This window comes from Cupressus sempervirens, chromosome 8, assembly GCF_028749045.1.
Source record: "Cupressus sempervirens isolate cs-2001-9-10 chromosome 8, ASM2874904v1, whole genome shotgun sequence".
NCBI classification, from domain to species: domain Eukaryota; kingdom Viridiplantae; phylum Streptophyta; class Pinopsida; order Cupressales; family Cupressaceae; genus Cupressus; species Cupressus sempervirens.
This window is the reverse complement of record NC_143125.1, coordinates 235379292-235399630: the sequence shown is the minus strand read 5'-3', so window position 1 is coordinate 235399630 and position 20339 is coordinate 235379292. Positions and strand designations below refer to the sequence as shown.

General features: G+C 32.1%; 1 protein-coding gene across 1 annotated transcript; it reads right to left on the bottom strand.

The window, feature by feature from the left end:
- Positions 1-19248: 19248 nt before the first annotated feature.
- Positions 19249-20017, bottom strand: LOC149542365 (uncharacterized). Its single transcript, XM_089797331.1, has one exon. It carries the CDS (start codon positions 19831-19833, stop codon positions 19585-19587), a length of 249 nt encoding a protein of 82 aa, XP_089653457.1. The 5' UTR covers positions 19834-20017; the 3' UTR covers positions 19249-19584.
- Positions 20018-20339: the final 322 nt, after the last annotated feature.

Below are 20339 nucleotides of genomic sequence, written 5' to 3'. Positions count from 1 at the left end.
ATGAGGTGTGGTGAACTCAAGAACAATACAAAGGTTCACGTGTCCTGACTGCACCACATGATGCTCTCGTGAAAGAGAAGAATTATGCTCCTATAATGGAGATGGTGGACCAAAGTGTAGGAAGGTTAACTCGTGAGCAGTCCAAGCTCACTCAGATGGATTCACTTACAAGTTCACCATCATAGGCATTACTTGCCAAGGATACATAGGAGCAGAAGCCGAAGCAGATATCTGATTCCTCTTCTCAGCACTCTACTGGTCATCCTCTTCTTCTAAGAAGAAGGAGAAAAAGAAGACTGAGACTCCTTCCTATTCCTATTGTCAAAAAGGAGCTCATGATGAGGCACATTATTTTCAAAAGAGATTTGGTGGTGTTAGAATCTGATAAGATTAATAACCCAGAAAACTAGTGCAAAGAGTAAATATCTAAACTATGAATGCAAATGATACAAAATTAAAATAGCATCATAGAGTTAGTCTCCAAGAGAGTAATGCAAATGCTGGAAGCAAAATAGCATTAAGATGATGCAAAAACAAGAGATACAAATACAAGCCAGGTAGCATGCTTATATAGGCTAGGAAGAGGGAGGAGGTGACAACACCAACCAATGAGGAGCAACCATCTATCGGACTAAAGATAGCAAAGTATCTTCCTAAGATAGCTAATGGATGCTCACATGTAGGAAGGTGACACCTCACAACCATTCACCTAATAAGACATGCTTTATTAACCTAAGCGAGATTATTAAAAGTGTAGGAAAAACCTAGTAAAATAGGAAAAATAAAAAAATTACACTAACACCCCCCCATAAGCGAAGCTTAGGTGGATGCTAACCTAGCAAAGCTATGAAAGCAAGAAAATGGGTCCCAGCAACAAGGCCTAATTAGGTACCCAATACAAGAAAAAGAACTAGATGAAAGAAACTAAGCCTCCAATCTAGGAAATGTCCCAAAGAGAGGGAAAAAAAAGAGCATGAAGCATCTCTGAAGCATGAAGCTGCAAACTCTGTCAAAATGTCGATCTATAAAACCTCCATGGAAATAGAAGGCATGAACCATCAAACAAAGAAGCATAGAACAACAAGTGAACCCCCCCATAATTCTGAACAGGGAGAGGGGTGACAAGAACACTGAAATGCAATGCCAAAAACATCTGCAAGAAGAAGAATCAGGAACACCAATAGTGCAATAGAAGTACAAGCACAAGATAAAGGGCGGTGTCACCGGCACACTACATGGGCTAATGTCGTGGAAGAAAAATTCACTTGAAAAAGGTGGATGAGCACAAAATGGCAAAACATCATGACCCCCCATGGCACTTTATAACTGAGTGCGAGTACAAACAAACACAAGGTGTACAAGATCCCAGATATGCAAAAGCAGGCACTTTATCTCAAAGAGTTTACAAAAAAAGGAATGCAATAGAATAGAAGCATACAATGCTCAGAATTCAGAAAGAAGAGTGAGCCAAAAGAACAGAAGAAGAGATTCCAGGACCTGTAGAATCCAAGTAATCCGCTAGAGTGCGAAAGTGCAAAACTCGAAGGAGAAAGAACCTGAAGCAGAATCTAGATAAAAGACCTTTGCAACTGAATAACTCATAGAATTAGCTTTCCAACGATATCTGGTGAGCCCAGAAAAGAGTTCGAATGAGCGAGATATGGCTCCCGGAAGACAAAATAGAACATCTGGCTTTGACTACCAAAATAGGCAACCAGACTATAGCAAAAATTTAAAAAAACTTGTACCATCATCTCCATCTCAGAACCAGCTTTCCAACGCATTTTTCGGATCAAAAAAATACGTCTATATGCTCAAGTTACGGAAGAAAAATCGACAGGGCCTCCTCATTAAGAGAATATGCTAAAAGTGAAACTTGGGCACAATAATCAAGGAAACAAATAGCACCACTGCGATCTACTCAAAAAATAATGCACTTTCAAAAAAAGAATCGCCTCGATACGAGGTCGTATGAGAAAGTTATGATCCTCCGAAGTTTCCAAAACGAGAACTTTGCACAGTCATGACTGAGAATCTACAATTTCTGAAGAATTCATGCATGAAAATCAAAAAACAACTCCACTAGTGGATAGAGCACAAAAAAATAGCCAAGTTCATAACAAGAATCATCAAAATTAGAGTCCGTATGAGAAAGAACGAGACATTTGAAAACTGCGTTCAAATCTGCGACTGCCAATGGAGAGGGGTATGGCTGTAGCTTTGCATGCTCGATTCTGAAAAATATACAGCTTGCATGCAAAATCTAAAAGATACCCAGATGGTTTTTCGGGGCTGCGAACAAAACTCTAAAAGCGTTTTTCTTTCTGATGTACAGAAGATGTTGCTGTAGTGTAAATCAGACGCTTTTAATAGTAAAAAAGGGCTCCAAAAATTTAAAAACGACCCCAGCAACCAGAATATGACATGCAAATGTTGGATCAGCTTCTTAAGTCCATCAATGGCATGCTGGAACCTGCAAAACTGATTGAAAACTCCAAAAATGCAAGTTGGTTGTCAAATTTGAGATTGAAACCCTAGAGAAAAACTGTTTTTGTCAAAACTTTTTTGATTCTCAGGATCATCCAAAGATGCAAGAGAAGAGCATACTTCATTTTTCAAAAAACTACAATAAAGTTTATTTGCCCCCTCCGAATCTCTCAAATAAGGAAACTAAAATCTACTCTTGCAAATAGAAAAGCTCTGATACCATGTTAGAATCTGATAAGATTAATAACCCAGAAAACTAGTGCAAAGAGTAAATATCTAAACTATGAATGCAAATGATACAAAATTAAAATAGCATCATAGAGTTAGTCTCCAAGAGAGTAATGCAAATGCTAGAAGCAAAATAGCATTAAGAGGATGCAAAAATAAGAGATACAAATACAAGCCAGGTAGCATGCTTTTATAGGCTAGGAAGAGGGAGGAGGTGGCAACACCAACCAATGAGGAGCAACCATCTATCGGACTAAAGATAGCAAAGTATCTTCCTAAGATAGCTAATGGATGCTCACATGTAGGAAGGTGACACCTCACAACCATTCACCTAATAAGACATGCTTTATTAACCTAAGCGAGATTATTAAAAGTGTAGGAAAAACCTAGTAAAATAGGAAAAATTAAAAAATTACACTAACAGATGGCTATGAGAAATAGATTGCAAATTTACAAGTTCTTCTTCAAAAGAGCTCTATTTCATCCCCATCCTCTTCTACCTCTCAGGGGTCTACCTTTTAGTCTTCATCCATGTCTTTGACATCTTCATCGAATTTTGGACAGGGTCATGCATTACGGGCTTCCCTTGCATCCCCTTCCTAGGTCCCTTGGATACTGGATTTAGGTGCTTCTCACCATATGGCATCTTCTCAAGGGGTCTTCTCCTCTATTGAGGCTTCTCTAATTCCTCGTATTCTCATGGGGAATAACACTACTCTAATAGAATTCTCCTACACAAGGGCCTTCAAATGTTTTCTCTAAACTATCTAGTTATCATTCTCCTAATTCTAAACTTTTACCATCTATTTCTTTTCCTTTTCTTTATTCTTTTTGATGTCATTTCTAATATAGAATTTTCTTTGGTTATGTTTAGTTAAGCCTCTTTTTTCTTGAGGATCTCAATTTGATCAATGGCATCATTAATTTTGAGAGTGATTTCTTCATTAAGTTGATTAATGCTTCTAATATTCTCCTCTAGTTCCATCATTTCTATTTCTGACTGCTCTGATTATTCTTTTAAGCTTGCAACTTTTTCACTTAGTGAGTTGATTAGATTGACTCCTTCCATATATCTTCACTATGTCATCTGATTAATGTCTTCTCCCTTTGATTTTTTAGATTTCTTTTCAATACTTTTCAGTACGCTCTATATGATCTCTAGTTCTATTATCCCACTTTCTTCAAACTCCTTGTTTGTTGATAAAATAAGACTATCAATATTGTGTTGGAGTCTGATCTCTCCTCTATTGCTGACCCATTCTTTTGTTACCAACTCTGGATGTTGATCCTTTATGTCAATATCCAAATTGATTTCTTCAAAATCTTAAATAGTTGCCATCACATGTCTCCCTTCTTTTAGAAATTTTACATGTTTGATTTATCTGATTCATTCTTCATGTCACTCAACTAAAATGTCAAACAGTTTTTTTTAAGGGGAAGTTATTCAGCCTTAAATTTCTTCAATTTTGGGATATTAGTCAGATTAGCAATATAGTTGGGCTTGCTTGGGGAACATGACCATCAAGACTTAGGGTTACCTTTATTAAAATTTCCTTAGAACATTATTCTTTTCACAACATTCATATTTTTCACTTTGTCTATCATTTTAGATATTCAAATTTATTGAGAAAAATTGGTGTAATAGGCCAAGCCAATAATTTCCTTTAACCCTTGGTTGTAAGCACTACAAGCAAGAAGCCCCACTATTTCACTAAGGGTCAAATTCAAAAACTCTCAATTAAGAATCATAGTAGAGAGTGACCCTGTGGAGACTTGAACCTTGGTTGTAGGCACTACATGCAAGAAGCCCCACCATTTCACCCAAGGCACAAGCCAAAAATCTAAATCAAATATATGGATACATATCAAATTTGGAAATATTTAATATGGATAAATAATAATAAAGATGCATTTCATAATAATAATATGGATACATTGCTCCTTATATTCATAGATTATGCTTTCATCCTGATGATGGATCACAAAGTGAGATTCAAAACATTGATGCTAAAAAACTTCACAAGATCGAACTCAAAAGTGCTTGCAAATAATAATTAAGAGTCTAATTCACATGAGTCAAAAAATATGTAAAAGAAATTAAATAACTTTAAAAGTGTAATGTGCAACACAATTGATTACAATTCAAAAAAAGGTTTGAAATTATCAATGAAATATTAATCATAAGAACGTTAAAAATTAAACTTAGTATTTTGTCAAATATACAATATATCCAACCAATTGTGTGTTGTCTGCCTCCATATTTTGGATGATATCTATCAGGGAAGCTAAGAATAATCTCAATCATCCTTCTACTAAGCTTTAGGCATGACAAAATCCTCCTTTCATTTTACCCTTTGATCGATTATATATGACAGGGATGCTAGCAAGGGCCACAAAATATAGCTTAAGAAGGATGATATAATTTGGTTGAAATTTTCTAAGGCATTAAAAAAATCCTATCTTTTGCATATCTCACAACCATAGCATTGCATGAGATCACATTTCTTTGGTGCAACTTATCAAATGGTTCAGGTGCATTGTCTCTTCCTCTACATTTTTCATATATGTCTACGAGGGCATTTGCATATGTAATATCTCCCAAAATCTATAGTGGATGTCCACACTCCATTCCAAAACTATCATTTGGGGATAGTCAAGAAGGATGCTGAAACAAATTGGGGTCAACAACTAGTTACATTTTACCAAAAGTTCCTAAATAATTTGCATTACATGCATATGTGCATTCAACAAGACTACATTTATATAATGCATCATGTCAACCAATTTAGGTGCATTCTGTGTACTTCTACATCTTGCATACATGATGCCCATACTGTGTTCCAAAGCTCCCATTTTGGTACAAGCCAAAACTACAATTGAAACAGATTCAAGATTTTAACATGTATTTTCCTTTTTTCCCCCATTGGGTGTTGTTCTCATAGCCATATTTGGTGAGCCCTTTTGACTCATGCAATTACTTAGATGGAGTTGTTTTTTCTATTCTTAAAATTGATGAGCTAATTAACCCTTTGATGAAGTTTAAAGAGCTCTATTGTGGCTCATTTCCATGTAGTACATTCCTATGAGTAATGTATCTGGTACCCATGTACGACGCACCTCAAATTCTATCCATAACTTGAAAAGGAACCTATTGACTACATATGTTGTAGGGCACCAGTTGAATTATAAATACTCACATAAAAATACTTCTCAAGTTAATTGACATAAAGATCATTTTTAAAGCCTGGTGCCTTTGATTCCTATGAGAACCATGGGATTGTTGGGGTTCTCAAAGGATTCTCTAGTATTTGCCTATGCTCTCTAGGATCTACTCTAATTCAAATTTTGCATGGAAAATTGTCATAGCTTTGAAGCTTCAAATTTTTGTTAGAGGCAACACTAGAATTTTGTGCTTGGATGGAAGAATTATTGTATAACTATTGTGTTGACCAAATAAAAACCATGTAGACGGACTAAAAATTGTGAAAAATGGTGTTTTAGATGTGAGACAATGGTATGGGCGTGAGACAAAACCACTGTGTGAGAAATTTAAAACATGTATGATAGAGCTTGTGCTCTATAAGAGAAGCTTGTTAGCTTAAATATGATGATTGACAATAATGGCTAAATCATAAGGGTATCTGTAGGATCGTGGTCAAACAAACTATGCTCTTAAGTGGCAATAAAAAATCAACAAATCAAGGTTATGTCAACTAAGTGTGCAATTTTCTACTTGTTATAAACTATATATAAAAAATTTGAGTGGAAAGAATCTCTAGGAAACTGAATTTAGCTTCTAAACTACTAGGCTTTATATGAAAAAAATAAAAATTGATTGGTCAAAATTTTGAATTTTAATGCAATAGTACAAAATTTCAAGACCAAAATAAGTACACGTATGTCTAACCACCTTAATCAAAATCAAATGATAATATTTTTAAATAATATTCTAGATAGAAGAAGTAGACTCATGCCTAGATGTGACACATATTTTTGGCTATTTTTATTTTAAATAAATAAATAATTATTAGTTTTCTACTTTAGTTATTTTGGAATTAAAAAACTCTTGTGTCTAACCACCTTAACTAAATCAAAACTCTGCAAAATTTAAATTATTTTTTTTTCCCTTATAGTAGAAGCATAGAATATGATGCATCTTTTGGATTTCAAAAATGTTGTACCATTCAAAAGTTATAGTTGTTTTTCAAGAAGTGTGTCAATCAACACTTTATATGTAACTCCATTAGAAAATAAATAATAGTTACTTACTAAACTCATAATTTGACAAACTTTACATTTATGGAAAGCTAAGAACATTCTTAAGAAATTATTTTCATTTCATCAAATTTTGGTGAAAAAAAAGTCATCAGCTACATGTTTGAAGTAAAAAAACACACAAGAATAGACCAAAAACACATTTTTGGGACATTTTTAAAGTTGACCATATATGGTAGGTATCAAAAGGTATAGTAGGCCTTATAAAAGTATTAATTATTTTCATTTAGTATCAAGATGGGTCGAAAAAAGTTGCAATAGATTTTGAAATGCTTTGAGCATTTCGGAACTACATATTTTTCAGATCGCCACTTTTTGGCACACCATGATCCTGCACATACCAATAAACTAAAACATTAGCCATATATCATGGAATATATGATACATGCATTATGTACCTTTTTCCTTGTCAGTCCCCTCAATATTATTTTTCCTACGATCCCCCACAAATGATTATCTACCTATGTTCCACATAGAGTCTAAACCCTATCTTAATAGTTAAGAAATAAGGAATTAATTTTTAAAAAAAATTATTATGTTGTCTATCTCATATTTAATAAGTTATTATTTATTGTATAAATTTTATTATGTGTTAATAATAATAACATTAATAAATCTAATATATTCTCTTATATATAATATTAATAAATATTTTAAAATAAAATTATATTTTAATTTAGATATTTAAAATACAATATTATTATATCATACATCAACATTGAATAATACAAATAATTTTTATATGATATTCTTATGTTTATTAAAAAATTTAATGTCTTTTTTATTTACTTAATTATTATATGGTGATGTATAGTAAAATATTATCAAAATATTAGTTTTAATTTTGATAATTATATTATAATATATAAATTCATTTTATATAATTAATATATAAATTTTAAAAATTTTAGAAATACATATAGAATAATATCAAACTATAAAATGAATATAGAAACAAATTATGCATGTAACTTATATGTTACATACATAATTTACATATGTACCAGTTATATATACATAATTTTTTTTATTCATTCTATAATCTGATGTTATTTTATATACATTTGTAATACACCATTATCTTTTTCACATTTTCTTTAATTTTTAAAAATTAATGTAAAAAAAAACATATTAAATATATGTTCATTCAAATCAATATAAAGAATTAATAATAACAAAAACTGAATACATTACATTAATTTTTCAAACACTTATTTTCTATGGTTAATAGTGTCCAAAAAACTCAAAATTTTCAAAGTGATTATTCTTATAAAACAAATTTATTCTATATTGCATGTCTCACTTTGTCCTTATTTATTTCTTATAACCCATGATAGAAAACTCACCATTAGAAATAACTAAGAACATCTTTACATCCATTAATTCTAAACACTTAACATTATTTTGATTTCAGTAGACAAAAACTATTCATAAAAGTTATTGTAAACTATTTAATTCTTTAGATATACGTAATTATATTTTCCTATTTTGTTTAATTTCATAAAATTAATGTAAAATTATATTAAGTATGTGTTCTTTCAAATCCATATTGAAAATTAATAGCAAAAATCAAATATATTGAATTAATAATTCAACACCTATTTTCTATAATTAATAGTATAAAAAATAAACATTAAATTAAAAAGATACTTTAAAAAAGAATAGAAAAAAGAATATCTTATAAAGATTATGCATATTATCCAATGTTAATGTATGATATAATAATATTCTATGCTTCTTCTACTAAGGAAAAAATAGAAAAAATAAATTTTATAGAGTTTTGAATTAGTCAAGGCAATGAGACACTTCGTGAATTTTTTTTATTCTAAACATAGTAGAACATTCATGATTAATTATTTATTTAGAATTAAAAAAGCAAAAAATATGTCTCACATCCAAGCATGAGTCTATTTATTATATCTAGAATATTATTTAAAAATATTATTATTTGTTTTCTATTAAGGTGGTTAGACATACGTCTACTTATTTTTGTCCTAAAATTTTAGTATTATTGCATTAAAATTAAAAAAATTGACCAATCAATTTTTATTTTTCTCAGATAAGGCCTAGTAGTTTAAAGAAACTAAATTCATTTTCCTAGAGATTCTTTTTTCTCAACTTTTTGATATTATAAAGTTTATAACAAGTAGAAAATTGTATGTCAAGTTGACATAACCCTAATTTGTTGATTTGTTATTGCCACTTAAGAGCATAGTTTGGTTGACATTCATATCCATGTAGCCAACATTTTAGCAATTTTAGGCATATATAAGAGGATACATTTTAATTTAGGATTTAGACATTTCCATGGTTGACTTCTTCCACCACAACTCATCCAAATGCTGTGATTTTTGGCAGCCTTAAATAGTTGTTTGTAAATAGCAGGGGAATGTGATGGTGAGCGGAAATGTGCTAGCATAAACAAATACATGTTCTAGTTTTTGCATGATATAGCTTACTGTGCATGAGACAATAAATGCATTTATTTTGGAGCGTCTGCTCCATAGGAGAAGCCTATCGGCTTAATTTTTTATATTAAATTTTATTATTATTATTATTAGTTAGTTTTAAATTAGATTATTTTCCTTTAGTTATAAAACTATTTAATTATTGATTGATTTAATTTGAATAACATCATTTATGTAATTATTAGTAACATCACTTAAAGTCTAATTAGGACACACTTAATAAGTAATTATTTAATTATTAAGTTTTCATTTTGATCAACTATTTAGGGATATCAATTATTGTGATGTAATATCAAATTTTATTACTAGAGAGATATTACATCTAGATAAATTACATGGCTTCCTTATATAGGTACTTTAACTGCCTAGGAAGGTTCTAGACACTAAGCCCTAATCCTTGAGGTCAACCAACCTCATATTATATTATACCATTACACTTTATTAAATACGATCAACTCAAGACATTTTACAAATTATACTTTTGGATGGGTCCACTTCTGGAGACCAAAACTAGCAAACCATTGACTTGATCAGCTATTATAACCTCAACCTGGAATCCTCAGCTAGTGATCTCAAAAAACAATTCTACGAGTGTCCATCAATTGAGGTTTTACCTTGTTCTAGAGCTATTTAGGTCGTCATCATTGGACTTGAAGTTTGGATAGCCAAAAGTCATTCCAAAAATTTGCAATGACTACACCAATACATATGATATGATAACAAAACTCAATTGGTAGGTTGATATGTCTAAGACATATGAAATTAGAATAGTTTGAGCACATAATACCAACTTACCAAAATTAGAAAGCTCCCTCAAATAGCAACTCTATATAGGAATAGCCCTTATTAAAAATACAAAATGTAGAAAATTGGAAATATAAATATTTTTGGGTGATGCAAGATTGCCCTTACACTTGGGATGCTCTTGCATCAAACACCTAGTGTAATTTGAGAAGTGACCCTATCACATCTCATGAATAGTCAGAGGAAAACCAAGACATTCAACCTCCTCTCATGCTATCCATGATGAATCCTCCATCGACTTCCCTTTCTATTTGACCATATGCTCCTCATATATTTTATTCCTTGTGCTTCTTCCCACGCAACTATCCAATATCTCCTCAATCTCCTATGTAGCTGAAGTAGATGCCAAAATACTCCATAAATCTTCTGCAATTCATCTCTGTCACCTCCCTCATAGTATTCTATCAAATCTAAAATGTTGATTACTGGTGAAATATTCTATTCAACTCACAACTCTACTTCATAGGCATTTCCAAACTCATGCCTTTTCACTATCTTGCATGGTCCAAACTTCTTTATTTTCAACTTATTATATGTATCCATTGGAAATCTCTCCTTCTTCAAATGAACCATGACTTCACCACCAATCTAAAATCTATTATACCTCATTTTCACATATGCCTTAGCCTTGTACTATGTAATGTAATGTGCTTCCTCACCTCCTCATGGATGTTCTTCAAATGTTCAGCAAAATTCTCTACTTCAATACTACTTATCTCTCTTTTATCCAATTGCTTCAATTGAGAAGAATTTATGGAACTTCTCCCATACACAATCTAGAATGTTGATTTACCAGTACTCCTATTAACAATTGTTTTATAAGAAAATTATGTATACAATGGGTAAAAGTACAAAGTTGTGTCACCTTTCAGGCTGACTTATCAGAACAACTGAACTTGAGTATTTCTATCTAAAAATTAATTTTGTTAAAATATATGATCTACATTAATTTATTCTAGCTAAGTTATATATGATCTCACACTTTTCCAGTTGGAAATGGCTATTAAATGCATGGTTTACACTAGTTTGTATCCAATTTCTAAAGAAATAAAATTATTTCTAAAAAGTGGCATTTCAATGACTCTTACTATTTTTTATAAAAAAAAATTAATAACATATAGACACCATTTTATAGGGCTCGAAGTCAATAATATTATCATATAGAGTTTATAGTGTTTTGATTTGATATAGTATATTGTAATTTAAAAATTCTATAAGCACTATTTTAACACTCAAAAAGATGTTAGTTTTGAGAAAGAAAAAAATATTAAATCATATCAAAAAAAATCTAAAAATTATATGATGTTCTAGAGGAGAGAATCCTCTTCTAGAATGTATATTTTTTCTCTTGGTTGGAATAGATTTGTTTTAAAAAATGTGGTGGGAGATGAAAACTATTGATTTCAGGTGAGTTGAAATTTGAATCATTATAAAAGAGAAAATATAGGTCTAAAGTTGATTTTTATTTTTTGATTGTTCTAGCTATATATGTTATCTATAACATAGTCTGAGATCAAAAGGAAATAAATTGATTTCCCTATAGTTTTGTGGTGGGAACTAGATCCCAAATTTTTAGCGTTTTTCAGCAGCTAAAAAATTGTCTTTAAAACTTAAGAAAATATAACAATTCTTATTCCAAATAATTATTAAAAATTATAATCCTAAACTTCATCCATTTCTAGACATTTCGTTAGTTTACTTTATTTTCAAATTTAAAATAATAATACCAATTTTATGTCATTGAAGGTGAATAGTTATACTTTTGTTAGCCTTTTCCTTTACAAAAGGGTGATACAGGTTTGTGCTTTCACCATGTGGTAAAATCAGATCCCAACCTTTTGGCTTATCTCCAACCATGCATCACAATAAATTCCCCAAACGCTAGATCAAAACTTCTATTTTTCCATCAACCTGTGGATTATGGGATGAACTAAACTTGATACAACCTTGTATTTTTCTTCACTCCTTTTCACAACTAGCATACTCTACAAATTTGTAAAAACTTCTTCACATCTTGGTGCAATTGTGGCTAGTAATATTTCTTAGCAACCAAAGAAATGGTTTTATCTCTACCAAAGTGTCCAGTCAATCCTACGTTGTGCTTCTCCTTGATGAGATTATCTCTCATGGAACTTCTAGAAATGCACAAATGAGTAAATCCTTGAACAACATACCATCTTGGATTATGAAATCTAACCACTTTGTCCTATCAAGTGTAATAGGTTTTGTACAAGATTTCCAAGCATTATCAAAATTAGGATCCTCTAGATATAAAGTCTTGAGTTCTTTGAACCCAACCACCTCAATTTGCATTTTTGTTAGCAAAACGTATCTTCTATTGTGAACATTTGTAACTCTATTAGACTTCTCACTCTTGTGTTTCAAGAAAAATGTATAACACTGCAAAATCTCAACCCATTTCAAATGCCTTTGATTCAATTTTCCTTGGCTATTTAAATATTGCAAAGTTGGATGATAAATATTCAAAACAAACTCCTTCGGAAGAAGATAGTGTCTCTACTTCTTTAATGCCTGAACTAGAGCATAAAATTCATGATTATAAATAGAATACTTTATTTTTACATCATTCAAATTCTCACTAAAATAAGTAATAGGTCTACCTTCTTGGCTCAAAACAACTCCTATTGTAGTACCAATAGCATTATAGTCTACTTGAAATACCTCATTAAAATATGGAAGTGTTAAAATAGGCTTCTCTATAACTTTTTGTTTTAACAAACTAAAACTTTTATCAGCTCCTACACTCCACTTAAATTATTTCCTATCTCCTCTCATTGTTTTAATCAAAGATCCGCAACTAATGCTAAAACCTCTGACAAACTTCATATAAAAACTAGCCAGTCCATGAAAATATCTTACCTCTATTGCACTTCTTGGAGTAGGCCATTTGAGGATAGACTTCACTTTTTGAGGGTCTATTTTTAGACCTTTTTTTGAGACTACAAATCCTAAGTACACATCCACCTTCTTCAGAAAACTATACTTCTTCAAATTTATCCCCAACTTTTCCTCCCTCAACTTGTCAAAAACCTTAGGAATGTGCATCAAATGATCTTCCAATGTCTTACTAAAGATCAAAATATCATCTAGGTAAAAAATGACAAACTTATCTAGAAACTCGTTTAATACCTCATTCATGACCCTCATGAAAGTACTCAGTGCATTGGTTAGCCCAAAAGGCATGACTAACCACTCATACAATCCTTCCCTTGTCTTGAAGGTAGTCTTCCACTCATCTCCTTCTCTGATGTGAATTTGATGGTATCCACTCTTCAAATCTATCTTTGTGAAATACACAACTTCACTCAAATAGTTCATAATATCATCCATCTATAATAATGGAAATATGTACTTAATTGTGATCTTGTTGATAGCTTGGGAATTTGTACACATCCTCCATTCTCCATTCTTCCTAGGTTCCAATACTATTGGTACAAAACATAGCCTCAGACTCTCTTGAATCAACCCCTTTGGCAACAACTCCTACACTTGTCTCTTTAGCTCCTCACTTTCTATTGGTATCATTATGTGTGCTACCTTATTTAGAAAAGTAGCTCATGAAATCAATTCCATCTAGTGACCAATCTTTGGCACCGAGGGTAATTCATTAGGTACATAATCTAACACAATATATGGAAATTCTTCCAATAAATCTATTACTTTAGTAGGTACCTCCTCTACTTCTTATTTACCATCTTTTGGGATTACAAAAAAACATGCATGCTCATGCCACATACCCTTGAGAAACTTATCTCCATCAACAAAACATATTTTGATAACACTACATACATTTTCTTCTTTCTCCTTCAATGGCTTCATCTTATGTTTCACCCCATCCTTTGTCATAGTATAGGTATTTTCATGCCCATCATGTACAACATGCCTACCAATATGCCACGACCTATCTAGAAACATATGACATTTCCACAGGTATGATATCACATAGTACCTCACCCTAGTAGCTTGCAATCTTGAACTTCACTAAGAATTTCTCATTGACCATGACCTTGTGGTCATCCTGCATCCACACAATATGGTATAGGTGTGGGTTTTTCTATCTCTTGAGATCTAACATCGTGACCATATTTTCTAAAACTAGATTGTTAGTACTTCCACCATCAATATTCACAACACAACACTTATCTTCACATTTGCACCTTGTACAAAATAAGGTTCTCCTTTGATTAGGTTCGTTCTCACCACTTAGCGAGAATCTTTTATTAACTAGGACTTCTTCTCTTTCAGCATCTTCAGAATGTGAGGATTTGATATCTTCATCAAGATGTGCTACTCTTTCTTGGCCTTTGATTCTTATATTAGTCCTTCCTTGGCACTGGGAACACTTAAATACTCTATTCCCTTCTTCTTTGCAGTTAAAACATTTTCCACAAAAGCCTTCTCTTCTAGATCCTTTTCCTCTTCCTCTTTGATCTCTATTAAATTCTAATCATGGAACTGATTGGAACTGCTTCCCCTCTAGTTCTAGCTACTACTACTATTCTCATCCTTGTTCCTCTAATCATAATTTGGCCTCCATAAGACTATCCATTAGATCTTCCACCATGCCATCTTTCACTATTTTTGTTATCAAACTTCTTGTTCATCTTTTCCTCAACTCTTAGTGAAAATAGGAATGCCTCTTCAATATTATTCATTTGGACTAGACTCAATTCCTTCTGAATGCTTCACCTCAACCCATTAAGGTAATGACCAACCTTCTCCTTCTTAGCTTCTTCATGCCATGTTCTAATGAGAACTTGGTAGAACTCTTCAGCATACTCTTGAATAGATCTTCTAGCTTTCTTCCCTTGCATTTTATTCAATAGATCAAGCTCATTATCTAGGGAAATGAATTATCACTTCAATTTAGCTATCATATGGTCCCATCTTGTGATTTTTTCCTTCCCTCTTCTATTTCTCACCAACTAAATCTCCCACCACCAGATCTTCGCATGACCCTTTAGTTTGGCCTTTGCAAATTCGACCATGTTTGGATCTTCAATATCTTCATACTGAAAGTATTCCTCCAATTCATTGATCCAATAGATCAATTCCTCCGAGTTAAGATTTTCCAAAAATGTGGGAGCCTTAAACTTAGGTCTTTTTACAATTTTGGAAATGGCCCTAAAAAGCCTCTCTTCTTCAACATTTTCTTATTCTTCTTCATCCTCACTTTGATCTCTTATGGAAAGATTTATTCATTTGTGCATTTGTTCTTCCAATGCTTGCATCTATCTCTAGAGGGCTCTAAAACCCTCGGGCATAACACCTATGACTCTTCCACCACACTCTCTTCATGGAGGCATTTTTTGCACTTCTATTGAAATACTAGTACAAACTGTCTCACAATCGACGATCTATCCTCATGCTCAGTCCAAACAATGGTCTTGATACAAATTGTCTCTCATTCGGTGAATTGCTTACACACTCAGGACTCTCACTCTGATACCACTTGATGAAGGATGCCCCAGTTAATACCACAACAAACAACACAAATAGAAAATAACACAAATTGAGGGAATGAAATATGAGCTTCTTATTATTGCCATAAATAAGAAATTATAGAATTACAATATCCAAACCCACATGGTCATCATCCTTACAACAGTCTACAAGATAGAACCATGACTATCACCCAAAATTGCCCTAGATAACCTACATGCCTTCCTTAGATAGGTACTTTTAACTACTCGAGAAGGTTCTAGACACTAAGCCCTAACCCTTGAGGGTTACCAACCTCATAATATATTATTCCATTACACTTTATTGCATAGGATTGACTCAAGATAGTTTATAAATTACATTTTCAGATGGGTCCACATCTAGAGACCATAACTAACAAACCGTTGAATTGATGGGCTTTTATAACCCCATTATGAAATCCTAGGCAAGAGATCTACAACGATTGATTAGCCAAAAATTAAGGATTTGCCTTGTTTCGAAGCCATTTAGGTCTTTATCACTGGATCTGAAGTTTGGATAGCCAAAATTCATACCAAAAATCTACAATAATTGGACCAATACATATGATATGACAATAAAACTTAACTAGTAGGCTGATATGTCTAAGTTGAACCTCCGCATATGAGATTAGAACAGTTTGAGCACCTAATACCAACTTACTAAAATATCAAGCTCCCTCAAATAAAAACTATATACAAGAATAGCTAGGTTATTTAAAACACGAAAACTATAAAATTGAAAATAGATATAGTTTTGGGTAATGCAAGATTTCCCTTACACCCAAGATGCTCCTGCATCAAAAGGGGTCTCCTAGTATTATATTAAATTAAGGATCCTACTAATCTAATTCAAGATTTTTTTTTCAATAATACAATATATGCATACAATGGCTAAAGTATCCTACATTGTACAATTAAAGTGGTCCCTTTATGCTTCCTTCAATATATAATGGTTAAAATGACGCTTAAAATTGGGCCTACACTAATAATGACTAAAGTTATTACATCATAGTGCATATACTTCACTGTTATAATGGTTAAAGTATACAAGAACCAATATTTTAAATGGTTTCTTAGGGATCATCATTATCACATCTTAAGGAATCCATTTTTTTGGGTTAGAATTTGCATTGTTTGTCTTTAATATTGGTTTGAAGTTTCTTCACCCCTTTGCCCTCTTTTTTTAACATGAACTTTTTAAGTTGTCCTAGTCCTCTTTTTATCTTTATTTATGTTGGCATGTAAGTTAACCTATAATCCTAAATTTCATAATGTTAGACTAAGAACTAGACATATTACATCTTAAAGTGTATGATTATGTCTTCTAACTAAATTATGTCATCCTTTCACATTTCCAAAATTCAACTCTATCACCCTCAAAAGTTGACAATTCACACACTAATAATTGATTGTCATCTTTCACGAAGTATAAATTTGAAAACAATTTTAGAATAAATTTTTTAATGCATTTTAAATATTTGTTTTTGTTTTATTAATAAATTTTCATTTTCATCAATATTATGATTTCTTTTTATTCTTACTATAAAATGTGGAAAAATAAAATCAGTATTTTCAAGATTAATTTGTATTTTCTTAAATATCATAATAAAAGAGGAGAATGGAAATCCCAACCTCGCATTTAACAGTCAACTACTTTACCTAGTTGGCTGCACATGCACGTGTGTGTGTTCTTATTCTTTACTGAATTTGTATGAGTAAAGTCAGTCGCATCCCCCAACATCAAATTTTAATTTTATCCACATGTATTGCACCTCTCAATTAAAGTCATTTCATCCAAAAGGGAGTACAGTATAAATCCTTTTATTAATCTTCCATGGATGTCATGTCGTTGTTGTGATAAAACAATAGAAAATATGTCATTATTCACCAGATAACGATGATGACAGCAACATGATTCACACAAATACTCCAAATAAAATATATGAGATACTCAAAATAAGATATTAAATGTCACTGCATCACAACATATAAAAGTTGGCACTACTTTAATGGAATGTGTGAGGATGCATTGTCTATATTAATCTACAAAAGTAAAATGAGATTTTAAATTATATCTTGCAGTACCATTAGAGATTCCAAGAAAGCTATCATCTGTATTACTATTCTCAGCTACAGTCGATGAGGTATGAGCACCATGAGAATTTGACTATTATCAAAATTATTATACTCTACTGGAAGGCCATCTGTTGTTAATCCCATATAATGTTAAGAACATCAATTTTTACAATCTATCTGGTTTCTGGTTTAGATTGTATCAAGTTTTTTAATCAATGTTTAGAATTACGCTCGTAATCTATCATCAAGATAACATAGTTTTTCACTTTTCTTCTTGAACTTTGTTACTGTGTTATCTTTATAATGGATCACAGAAGATCCAAAATGTCGATTCAAAAAGTTAACACAACCAAAATCAAAAACACTAAAAATAAATCAAATAATGTTTCCCAAATCTATAATACAGTTAATATATTATTTTTAAGTCTACTTTTTTATGTTTCACATCATAAAAATATATTTACATCAATCTAATCTTAGTGTAACACTTGATTTCTGACAATAACTCAGTCTGAAACATCAAAATTATCCCTTTATCATACCTAGATTTCCGTCATAGCACGCCATGTTTTTCATACAGCAGATCATAATAATAACCAGTGTGAATATATAGTCTGCAAACACAATTGTAAAAATCCATCTGCAATCAGCATTCCATCTCCATCCTCCTTAAGTAGCCAAACCAGAGATGGAATGCATGATCCACGGCATTGTTAGAATCTTTTGGGTCATTAAGACTTATAAATCCCTAAAAGATTTCTTCCCTATTATTAACAATTTGGAAAACAGCAGTAATGATAAATTTAAATTGGTCCGTTCTAAAACCTTTCACAGGTTGAAGATGTTTTTATCTTATGTTTCTGGTAAAGAGGTAAATAAGTTTTACGAAAGAGATTGTAGCTTTTTCTGAGTTTTATTGTGTCTTCTGTTTTTAGATTTCAGATTGCCTTTTGGCAATCTATCATCAGAATGTTAGAAAATTCAAGAAATAGAAAACTACAGCTATATAAAATGTCAACTAAATAACAGTAAATCAGTGCAAAACAAACAAGATTCAAGAAAAAAACAAAGAGAAGTTGAAGAATCCCGGTCGGTCTTGCATACGATTATATGCAACTGATCATTTGATTTACATGTAAACTGCTACTAGAAATGAACTATTATAACAAGAAATGAAGATCTATAATCCTACAGATATAAGTTTTAATATTAATAAAAGAAATTCCAGAACCAACTATATTTGTTTTCTCATCGATAATTTGTATCACTGTGAACAATCTTTCGTCGAGAAAAGAAGAGTATGACAGATTGCTTAGATCCAAAACATAAACAATCGATTCCAAAAGCAATCCATAAGTTTAAGTCTTCCCTTATACAAGTAAAAAAACAGCATCCCCACAATAGCTTCAGGAGAACAGGCAATCTCATTTTTAAAGCTTTCAAAATGGAAGCACTGATATAATCAAGAAATTACAACCAGTAATCTAACAAATATGAAAGAGATATATGGTCAGAGAAGAGCCAAGACCATGATTTCATTCCCTCATTGAGAACTCTATATTGATCAGAGAGCCACATAACTTTTTTAGGGCATTCTCCATGCTAACACTTACAAAAGTAAATCCATCTAAACAATAGGAAATACCTTCTGAGAGATTATACTGATATATACAAAAACACCCAAACAAAACAAAACCCATCTTGTCTACTGCAAACATGTTTGAAAGCACAAAGACAATCTGAATGTTTAAACACTAGATGAATCAACCCCACCCATATCTGACTTCATCATACTTGGTCTTGATCCATCTGAAGCTATTCTTCATGGAGGATTTGAGCTTCCCTTCAACAGCAAACACCTTGTAAGAAGCCACTCTTTTCTTCCTTTTGATCTCTGGATCATTGGTAAGGGCAAGGCCATTGTACTTTGCTTTGGGGCCATTGAAATTATAAGCAGTCTCAGATCCACCAAAGGCAGTATAACTTACTGGAATAGACTTGGATTTCTCCATTCTTCAAACACTCTTAGATCTTCTCACTAGTTTTTTGTTTTCCCTTGATAGAAAACCCACAGATTTATGAACATATCAAGCCCCAAATGAGTTATGATAAAAACTTGTACCATACATAATATTAAAAGAGTTTTGCATGCTTATCCATCATAACACAGGATAAAGCAAGGATTTAGCACCACCCAAACAAAGTGCTTGATAGAAATGGGCCCTCTTTAAAGTGGCATCTCCATGAAAACATTTTCACACTTGTTGTTGGGAAAAGAAAATCATGATCTTGATCTTCCAAAGTGGAAGGAAGATATATTTCCCTGACAAACATGGGAGACACGTTACATTAGGACCGCATGATGAGTGTCTTCTTGTCATGGGTCCAAAATGAGTTGTAAGTTGGTGGATAATACTTTACTTTGTTTCTATAGATGTTGACATACTCTATTGCTTTGAATGTCGGCTCACTGTTTCCTCTCTTTCATTCCATCCTTACCATGTTCTATTTCTTTAGT

Coding starts and splice junctions, on each gene's coding strand:
- LOC149542365 (XM_089797331.1), bottom strand. CDS start 19,833: ATGGAGAAATCCAAGTCTATTCCAGTAAGTTATACTGCCTTTGGTGGA.